The sequence below is a fragment of the Trachinotus anak genome, unplaced genomic scaffold (assembly GCF_046630095.1).
Source record: "Trachinotus anak isolate AG129_WGS33_773 ecotype Australia unplaced genomic scaffold, CSIRO_AGI_Tana_v1 ptg000002l, whole genome shotgun sequence".
NCBI lineage: Eukaryota > Metazoa > Chordata > Actinopteri > Carangiformes > Carangidae > Trachinotus > Trachinotus anak.
Genome location: NW_027273853.1, coordinates 5,197,613 through 5,208,148, shown reverse-complemented (window position 1 = coordinate 5,208,148; position 10,536 = coordinate 5,197,613). Strand labels below are relative to the sequence as shown.

At 40.9% G+C, this 10,536-nt stretch overlaps 1 protein-coding gene across 2 annotated transcripts; it reads right to left on the bottom strand.

Annotated features, from left to right (window-relative positions):
- Window positions 1-1,872: 1,872 nt before the first annotated feature.
- hapln3 (hyaluronan and proteoglycan link protein 3) lies at window positions 1,873-9,763 on the bottom strand. 2 transcript variants are annotated; one of them, XM_071492180.1, is made up of 6 exons: window positions 9,639-9,763; window positions 8,561-8,701; window positions 6,314-6,712; window positions 4,183-4,485; window positions 3,407-4,100; window positions 1,873-2,672 (listed from the first exon to the last, which is right to left on the bottom strand). In XM_071492180.1, exons 2-5 carry the CDS (start codon window positions 8,688-8,690, stop codon window positions 3,823-3,825), a joined length of 1,110 nt encoding a protein of 369 aa, XP_071348281.1. In that variant the 5' UTR covers window positions 8,691-8,701; window positions 9,639-9,763; the 3' UTR covers window positions 1,873-2,672; window positions 3,407-3,822. The 2 variants fall into 2 exon arrangements, with proteins under 2 accessions (XP_071348281.1, XP_071348274.1); XM_071492173.1 differs by having other exon boundaries at window positions 1,953-2,672; window positions 9,601-9,696.
- Between the last annotated feature and the right edge of the window lie 773 nt (window positions 9,764-10,536).

Here is a 10,536-nt window from a genome sequence, read left to right as displayed (position 1 = left end):
CCTTCTGTAGCTATCAAGAAATTCATTGAGTAAATCTGAGAAAATGTTTCAGGTTTCTGAACATGTTATGCATTTATAGCCATTAATTAGGTTTTAGCCATGACCCTTAGGATGGTACTGTCTGTTGGCTGCTCTGTCAGCCCAACACATGTTCACATATTCCCAGAGGAAATATCTCAGTAGATCCTAAATAAATTACCATGAAATGTGGTGCAGACACTCATGGACATCAGATGAATGATCTTAAGGAGATGATCTGAGGTTTCAAACACTTTCTGTAATAAAAAATCTAAAAGCAAAAATCTTATCAGACAGGGGTCTGTGGTCTTATTTGTGTCAGTTTCGGGTCCTTGATGTGAAAAGTTTGCTCGGTTGTGAGCAGTAAATTAAGATTTCAGACACTGGCTTATTTTCTCATTTTTGCATCATCAGCAGCAGCTGGAGAATCACACAACAGTGATTTCACATCAGACTCAGACGCTCAGATTAAATGTTTTACATAACTTGTCATCATAACTTGTACTTAACTTGGATATTTATGCAACTTTCCACTTCTTCTCCACGACATTTCAGAGGCAAATATAGTGCTTTTCACTCACTACACTTAGGTAGCTGTGGTTAATTTGCAGATTAAGATTTTGCATAAAAACATAAAAGCTTGTAAATTATAGCCAATTAAAGATTTAAAAATCAAACCAGCCCTTCCTAAACTTTTTGAGTTGTGAACCCTCATAAAATAAAGTGTGTACTTGTCACATTTCAGATATTATATTATCTATACTGCTTATCCTTATAGGGTCACGGGGGGGAGGGGCTGGAGCTAATCCTAGCTGACACTGGGCGAGGGTGGGGTACAACCTGGATGGGATGCCAGTCTATCCCATGGCTAACATAGAGACAAACAACCATTCACACCCACATTCACACCTCCGAGCAATTTAGAGTCACCAATTAAGCTAACCTGCACGTCCTTGGACTGTGGGAGGAAGCTACAGAACCTGGAGAGAACCACACAGAGAGAACATACAAACTCCACACAGTAAGGTCCCAGCCAGCCGCAGCTTCAAACTGAGAACCTCTGTGTTGTGAGGTGACAGTGCAAACCACTGCACCGCCGCCCTCAGATATTATATATGATTAATAATATGGTTTATAATATACTCACCCAGGCAGCTAATGTCTCTGCAGTGTTGCACGCTAGCAACCTCACAGGGGCACTAGCATGGCTGCAGGTTTAATCTTGTTTAGATTTACCTACACCTGTGAGTGGGCCAATCAGTGGCAATTAATGAGTCAGATCACGTGTGTGACATCAGCGCTGACCCTGCAATCTGATCCTACACACGTCCTAATCTGCCAACTAACAGATTTCTAACAGTTGCATGTTCTCACCCTAAAATATTCTGCAAAGCTACTCAAAACAAATACAGACACAGACATTTTCTGGAAGTTGCCTGATTTTTTTTAATCACCTCCTGGAGGGAGGTCTTTTCTTTGTCTCACAGAATTAAATAAGCTCATATTTGGAGATTACTGATTTCTGACTTGTTTCTCCTAAAACCCACCTTTGGGAGAAATGAGGAGCAAAAGAAGAGATCAGAATGTGAGAAGTTAATCCTGTCCAGGTTGAGAATAACAGGAGAAACACAAGAAAAGCAGAAGGTCTCATTCTATGCTTACAGGCCTTCATTATCATGCAGGCTCATTTATAAGCCGATCAAGTTTTCTTTAGGATCTCACTGTCGTCTTCAGAGCTGATTATTTCAGACTTGTAAAGATCAGAGCAGTGAGAGAAAAAAGATTTGTAGGAGTTAATATTAAAAAAAGATGAAAAATGGTCAAAAGCGTATATATTGTCTAGGAGAAACAGGCTAGACAAAGAAGAGATTTTATTTTTGAAATTTCCTTTCCTCTGGGCTAATATCTTCAAATGACTGTATCTCATATAAAAACATCTTTACAGTGTTTTTATTCATTTGTAGAAAATAGTACAAATGCGTGGACATACAGTATATAAAGAAAAAAAAGGTACATGTCTGTAATGAAACACTGCTTTTTCTTCCACAATGGATGTAAACAAGGTAGTTTAAATATTACAAGAATACAGAGAATCACTCATAACTTCTGCTTCTCCATCACACAGTACTACTCTTAATCACCCTTAGAAAAATGAAAAAGAGATGCAGTATACTTTATAAAGTGGGATACACAAACATTTCAGGAGACAAACAAAGACTCAACAGTATATTTCACAGTGTTGGAAGACAGAAGGAGTCTGTGGTGGAAGTAAACTACACTTAGTGAGTGTGCACTCATGGACCGACGAGAAAGATCTGACATGAAAATAAGAGAAACACTCTCCACTCCCTCAACCATCAAGGTGCCCTTTAGCAAGGCACTTAACCCAAAAGTCTGTGGTTGTAGTTTGAAGCTCCCAAGATTGAATGTTTAAACATTTGTTCCTGTTTGACTTCAATGTTCTGGAGGACACTGCTGGAAAAGTCAATGTGAACTGAACAAATACAGGGTGGGTGAAGGACTGAGGTTTGGTTGGAGAGCAGTGAATTATTCTGAATATGAAGTTGTTTTTTTTCAATCATCTCTGAATCATTAAGTCAAAGCCCATTTTCAAAACAGTTGTAAAAATTACAGCTAAATTAACTTGATTTGATCTGTGGGTGGAATTTGCAGCCAAAATAACTGAAGAAATCACAGGAAGATGTTTCTGCAGGCTGTTGTTGAGGCTGCAATGTTAAACACTATATGGCCAATAGACCGCAGCAGGAATTGAGTCCTAAAACCCAGTAATAAGTTAGCATTGTTGCCCCTTCAGTTCCCTTGTCCCAAAGACTTTGGGTTTTTGGTTAGATGTCTGAAATAAGGTCTGTGGTTAACACAAGCTCAAGACATTTCCATGTTTTATTCAACAACATAAAATACATCAGTTGTGATATTTTTAACCTTTTATGTGTCTTAAAAAGGCCGGTTACTAACAAGTGGCTACTGACTCATCAGTCCACCTTTACTGCCTTGTGTTTATACTCGTGCTCTTGCAAACTATTAATAACTTTGTAAGAGGACAGGCTTTTGTAAAAGATGTAGGAGCTAAATCAAACTAGTTGGAAGTTCATTTATAGTCTAACATTAGCTTTTTACCTCTGCCAATTGTATGTAGGCTTCAAAAATCATAAAAGTGATATTCACTAGCGAAGATTATCCTGCTGAACCAAATTTGTAAATAACGTAAACTTTTGTTTGTCACAGATCTTATTTTCAATAACCCCAAAGCCAATAGAAAAATCCCATTGACTTTTTAGTGAGGGAACCAGGGTGATGCTAACTTCCTGGTTGGCCTAAACATATATGTACTTTTTATGTGGACCTATTTTCATAGTCAGGATTAGACCCCTTGGATTGAATTAGAGGTGACCTTATTGCTAAAAACAAAAATAGATATTTTAGACACTTGTGTATGTTGTATATGGCAACAGTTTGGGAAAAGTCCTGTTTCAACATGACAATGCTCCTTTGTACAAAACGGGGTTTAGCAATTACATATCAGTGTCATTTTGCAGTGTCCACATACCTCTGGCCATATAGTGCAAAAACAGTTGTTGAGTAGTAGTAAAATTCAATACTGACACATGAGTTATAGTCTTACAGAGGTGGAGATGGATTAATCAAAAAATAGCTCAGAAATGAACAAACTGGCTAACTGCTAATTTGCATCCAGGCTACAGCTAATGCTAACCTCCCGAGCAGAGCTTTGGACCAGTGCACTGTTAGAAGGGTTTGTTTTTGTGTCGGGTTGAGTCAGAGCATCTACCGATAACAGTAGACACCAAACTTTAGGTACAGAGGGGGGAACCCAAAACTACGCACCCCTGGTTCAGCCGGGCCACAGTTAGCCCGGGCCTTTGTGATAGGATAACGCACACTCCCATCAGCCAACCAGCCAGCGTCACAGCGGTCCAACCCCGTCTGCCTCCAGGCGGCGTACAGCTGGCCTACTTTAGCTATTTGACTTCCATCGCTGGCACAAGCCTGGACCGCCTCAGTGAAGTTGAGCTTGGTCGGGTGCTTTAAGAAGTACACAGTCCCTAAGGTAGGAGAGATCATGAATGAAGACACTGTCATGCATCAGTTATCGGGTTTAAAATGTTCACACATACTCATACTGACCCTTGACTGAGGCGGAGAAGCAGAAAGCATCATAGCTGTGGAGAAGGCGATGTCGTTGCCCGTAGCTACGCAAACCAGGAGCTAAGTCCACGCCCCCACAGCCGTCACGTGGGACTGTGATTGGATACTGCACCGTGCCATCAGCCAGCCAGCCAGCGTTACACCAGTCAAGCCCCTCCTCCCAGGCTGCAAAGAGCTGCTCAAATGTAGCCAGAGTGGCGTCCTGATCCTGGCAGGCTTGTTGGGCCCCAAAGAAGTTATACTGGTAGCGTCCTTTCTGCGAGTAGTAGGGGAACACCACACCTGTACATGGAGGAGAAGTGTTTTATGACAGTTTGTATATAGTCACATAATCCAACTCAGTCCCACATGAAATATATTTGATGTTGCGTCTTGAGTCCCAGACAGGAGGAAATTCTGTTCACATGCTGAATGGTAAAAAAATATCACTGTGTGTCACTTCTGCAGTAAATTAATATAAAGAAAAGTTAAAAGTTAGTAGCACATCATTGACATTTCACCACCTTGTGAGATGATAAAACATCTGCTTATTTAGACATTATTATTTGTCTGGAGTTAAGTTATGTTTTGGTGAATGAAAGTACAATATTCATTTTTGTTTTAGCTCTGTTTTAAGTCCTCTTCCAACCCCGGGAAGAAAAAAAAAATCTTCAGCTGATAAATGCCGCGCTACGTTCACCACCTAGTCACTAACTACATCTATCCATTCAGTGCTGAGCCTGGGCAGGAAACATGCAGTGGGCTTATCACTGAGTTTTTTTGCCTGTTGATGCTGGAAATGCAGCTGATGTGGTGAGACTGAACAACACAGTAAAAACAATACAAGCTTAAAAAAAAACACTGAGAGGAGCTGCAGAGTTTGCTTTTATGTTCATGAGGATCCTAATTCTCACATTGCATGTAGTCATTTGACTCAGTATTGAAATAAATCATATTGCTTAATGCAGCTTTAAAGGAAAATCAACACTAAGTGAATGTTCAGCCATGTAGCATTTATGGCCACACACCAGTCATAGAAACACCAGGTGTGCTCTATTTCCTGTTATGGTGTCAACCCAGTTTTCTGCCCAGTTTGATCTACTGTGGATTCAACAATGTTGAGAAGAGTTTTCTAAAGTCTGTCTATTGGGGAGTTTCTCACTTGTTTGTTTTCATGCGTGAACACAAGGATGCATATGTAACATATATGTATAACACTGACAACACGATACACACTCCTACCATCCAACACTTGGTGGTAATGCACACAGAAATGCAGCAATGCACCTGCAAAGGCAGGGAGGAAGACTGCTGGCAAGGAAACAGGTGTAAACAATGCAGGTTTCAAAATAAACATTTTTTAGGAGAAAGAAATGTGTTTGGCTACAGGGATCCACACATTTTGTTTTGCTGAGTATGCTTGATGTAACAGAAACTTTGTTAATGAGGCACCTTTAAAATAGTTTCATTTTAAAGGTTGTTTTTAAGGCTGTTTCATCCTGTTTCATCCCATCTTGAGCCAGCCAAGGATGAAAATGATGCCAGCTACTGAAGCAGCAACACAAGACTTTTCAGTGGACACCTCTGACTGCTTCACTCTGACTTACCACCGGTTTGATGACAGTAATTTCACATTTAAATTTCGCCCTCAATACCCGAATCATCCACTTCAGCCTCATCAGTCGACGTTACCCCTCCCTCCCCCCCCCCCCCCTCTCTCTCACTAACACACACACACACACACACACACACACACACACACACACACTCACACACGTACTTGTACTTCTATCTTTGTGAGGACACTCATTGACATAATGCATTCCCTAGCCCCTTACCCTAACCTTAACCATCACAACTGAGTGCCTAACCCTGACCCTGACCCTGACCTTAACCTAAACCTAATTCTAACCATAACTCTAAAACCAAGTCTTAACCCTCAACATGTGATTTTAAGGTGTCTCAAAAAGTGAGGACCGGCCAAAATGTCCTCACTTTCCCAAAATGTCCCCACTCTGTTAGTAAAATACTTTTTTTGGTCCTTACTATGTAGCAAGTACAAGTACAAGTACAAGTACAAGTACACACACACAAACACACACACACACACACACACACACTTATTTCTCACCTCGCAGCTCCAGCTCCACGGTCACACTCTCGTCCTCCAGGCCGTCAATCACCTCACAGCGATACCTTCCTGTGTCATTGAGCTGCAGCTCATTGATCACTAGAGACAAGTCGCCTGGTGCTGAGCGTCTCAGGCGCACACGGCCTCGGAAGCTGCCGTAGCTGCGGTGACGGTTGCCCATGGCAACCATAACCTCAGTTTCCTTGGGGAAGGCTTCCGGGGATGCAGGTGCAGTGATGGTGTTGGCAGGCAACCAGGACCACTTGACGCGGGCCCTGCGTGGTGTGGTGAGCTCAGGCTCGTAGTGGTAGTGACAGGGAAGGGTGACACTGCTCCCCCTGCTGGCCGACACCGAAGGCTGCGGGGACTCCACATGGAGACGAACCCCGTTGAAGTAAACTAGAAAAGGCAAAACGCACCGGAAAAACAACATGTTTTAGTTGGTGAATCCTAACTTTGGTCTCTATACTTACCATCGATGGGATTAATTACAATGTTGACTAAAGCTAAAGCTAAGAATCTCTCTAGTCTGTGCCTTTAGTCCGTGCTATGTGTGAAGGACAGTACTAAAGTGGTCAGTAATGGAGTATTTACATGGGATGTGATTGGTTTATACAGGTATAACATTTATTTCATGGATTAATATGTCTCAAAATGTATCTTTTTATAGCAGAAACATTTAATTCTGATAGCAAGGAAATAGCAGTTGTAACTTAATTATTTCCATGTTATATTATTATAGTATATTATATAATCACCAATGTACAGTGTATATTAAGTACACATTATAGCAATTGGTTTATCTTTAGTCTCTCTTTTTTTCTATTATTTATATTTATTTTATGCTTTATTTAGTCTGTATAATTATTGTAAAGAATTTAGCCTTTTGTTTATCTGTTTGTTTGTTTATCTGTTTGTTTGTTTGTTTGTTTGTTTGTTTGTTTGTTTGTTTGTTTGTTATTACATTTTTCAACACTCTCATCAGTTTCTCAGGAAATAATGTGTAGATCATGAAGTAAAAAATCGGACACATTTACAGTGATGAGATCGTTGAGTTTGTACAGTTTGGCCTGTGAAATGCCTGAATACATTCATCAGTATATTAAAGTTACCACACTGTTACTGTTTCGTAGCAACAGGAAACAACAAAAGACAATCACAGGTGGGCATCAGAAACTTTTGGAAGTGTTAATGTTTATTCAAAACAAACCTGATGAAGCCTCTGATGAGACCCATTGTTTGCACAGTTGCAATTATCATGCAGCTTATAAACCTGTCAGTGTGCAATGATCAGCCTTTGTTTTTGTTGAGTCCTGTTATTGTCTGCACCTCGGAGGACACTCTGGTGATGCTGTGCAAGAAATCCTTATCTGTTGATGGACTTAAATATTTGATTATGTTTTTCTCCATGTTTTACTCTTGCCAGGTATGATTTATTCATTTGACTGAACTGTGGGACAACACTGTCCACTAACAGCCCACTGTGACTCAAAAGTGAATTAAATCTGCATGCTGGTGTTTGAGTCCAATGAGTTTTGTCAGTTTTTTAGTGTGGACTCAGTACAGATTTAAAACCCATGTAGAATCTGCATGTAGAATGAAAACTGTCCTGACATGTCACACCAGACTACGCCAAGAAAAGTCTGTTCAATCATAAACTATTCATTTACTATAGATTTAATTCACTTTAAATAGTTCGACCATCAAACAGCGTGAAGGTCCTCAAAGGTCAACTTCTCCCAAACTATTTACATTAATGACCTTATATAGGTTTAGTAAAAATAAATATCCCTAAGGTAACTGTTCATCTACAAAGTCTAAAAGACAAAGTCCTTGTTTGGAGAGAGTGATATTTTATGTTTAGGGCAACATAAACATAAAATACATACACACACACACACACACACACACACACACACACACAGAGGACTGTGCCTGCGGAAACAGACACCCACATCAATCACTGGCAGAGTTTCTGTTTATAAACCTGTTGACTGCCTGGAATCCATGAATCATAGTTGACTTCCGTCCACATCCAGGTGACTTCCAGCCGACTTCCAGCCAGCTGTGCTATCATGTACACAAATGATGCATGTAGCTGATCTGTGACTCACATGTGCAGCAAACACACGCAAAACCTTCACAGCCCTCCCTTTCAAATGCACACACACTCACTCACTCACACACACACACACACACACACACACACACACACACACACACACACACACTCACAGAGGGACCTACTCTCTCCGTTGCCATTGCCGTTGCTGATGTCCTGGTAGTGAAAGCCGTTGTTGTACCCGGGGAACCAGCCCTGACCGCCGGGCAGCTGCAGCAGGCAGACGGCCAGTAGGGGGCGCAGTAGACTGAGCATCACGCTGTCCTCTGCAAAAAAAAAAAAAAAAAAAAAAAAAAGACAACACAGTCCCTTTTAGCCCCCTCTTCTCAAAACTGTCATAAATACCAGACAGCCTGTGAAATCACAGGAAGCGTCACGTTTTTTATTCCACCTCGAAACTATTTCTCACGGCGAATTAAAAATGAAGACTTAAGTGAAAATGAAGAAGCTGGACCCTTCCCCAAATTATGATGAACGATGTCTGCCTCTGATACATCAGTCACACTCACCCCGCTTACAGCTCGGAGGAGACTTACTATTGATTATGAAATTAGCTAATACACATTTTACAATGAAAAAAAAAGTTTATGGATGAGTTTATGGTTTTCTCCTCAAATATCAGAGTCTGGAGAGTAAATGTAGCTATAAGCTACTTTTTAAATATATTTCAATCCTTTTAAGTCGATTAAAAATAACCGTTCTACCACCAAAACCTATGAATTACGATGCATTATTAGCCGCAGTAGATCGATTATATGTATTGTAGAAACTTTTCTCACATCGTCTTCAGAGCGGACCGACATGTACTTTTAACCTCTTATCTCATTCCTGCAGTGCCTCTCTCCCTGCCTCTTCCCTTTAAGTATTCAGCCCCTACATTTTTCAATGACGCAACAATCCTCATGTTCATCTCATGTCAGTCTAACTCCAACACCGACTCGAACAGTGAGCTGACGCCTCAAGAAGTGCTATAAAGCACTGAACTGCTGCTGGAGCTTCTTTCCACCACCTGACTATCTCATGAGGCTCCGACACATCCAGGCGCACAGCCCGTGTGAGGATGAGACGCGGTAACTCTCTCCGGCTGGAGCCCGCCTTGTGAGCGTCGGTTCCCGGGGAAAAGGCTGAAGTGCTGCAAACAAAACAAAACAAAGACCGGACTCACAGATAAGCACTTGTCCGCCCTGCGTGTCTTCGGCTCACCTCCTCCTCATCCTCTGCTCCTCTCCGCTCACCGCACCGCACCGCACCGCACCGCACCTTCTGACGTCACGAGACGAGGCATCCCCTTTGAAGTCAGCGGGGCGCCGACAGTGACGTCATCACGGGCGAGCGCACTTTAATACCAACAGGCAGCGAGACCCCTGCCAGGACCACTGATGCCAGGGGCCACTTCCACTAGTACTTAAAGGACAGGTTCACAGCTAGAACAATAGCCAGGAGCCCCCGGTGCAGCCTCCATTAAAATTCAGCAGCACCTATAATATAAGTCAAGTGAACAGGAGGGTATATCCTCGAAAGTTACAGTGTTTTTAGTAGAAAAGTCACTGTTTCTGTCACCCTGGATTGGATTATACATTTTTGCACAAAATGAGGATCTTGGATTTTGTTTCCCATCACTTACATCAAGAGCACTTTGGGAAGAACCATTTTTAATGTCTAGTATGAACAGCAAGGGAATTGATGTATATATATATATATATATACACACACACATATATATACATATATATGTATATATGTGTGTGTGTGTGTGTGTGTGTGTGTGTATACACACACATACACACACACACACACACACACACACACATATACATATATATATATATATATATATATATATATATATATATATATATATATATATATATATATATATATATATATTAACATAGGCACATGGCTATTGTTTTGAGACTGACTTGAGAGACTGTACACCTGGGAAATAACTGAGAAAAGAAAACTATAATTACTATATTACTACTATATTACTATAATTATATATATTACTCTGACCAACTACAAACACTACTGGCATGAAAACTGATAATAAACATCTAAATGTCAATAGGAATAAGTGACCTTATTCTCCAATATGAAA

Bases quoted from the DNA above. Each gene is read 5' to 3' on its own strand.
- hapln3 (XM_071492180.1), bottom strand. From the start codon at position 8,690: ATGCTCAGTCTACTGCGCCCCCTACTGGCCGTCTGCCTGCTGCAGCTG. The intron at 6,713-8,560 runs GTAGGTCCCTCT...TGCCTTTTCTAG, and splicing joins CGGCAATGGCAACGGAGAGA to TTTACTTCAACGGGGTTCGT. The intron at 4,486-6,313 runs GTGAGAAATAAG...CTCCATGTACAG, and splicing joins CGTGGAGCTGGAGCTGCGAG to GTGTGGTGTTCCCCTACTAC.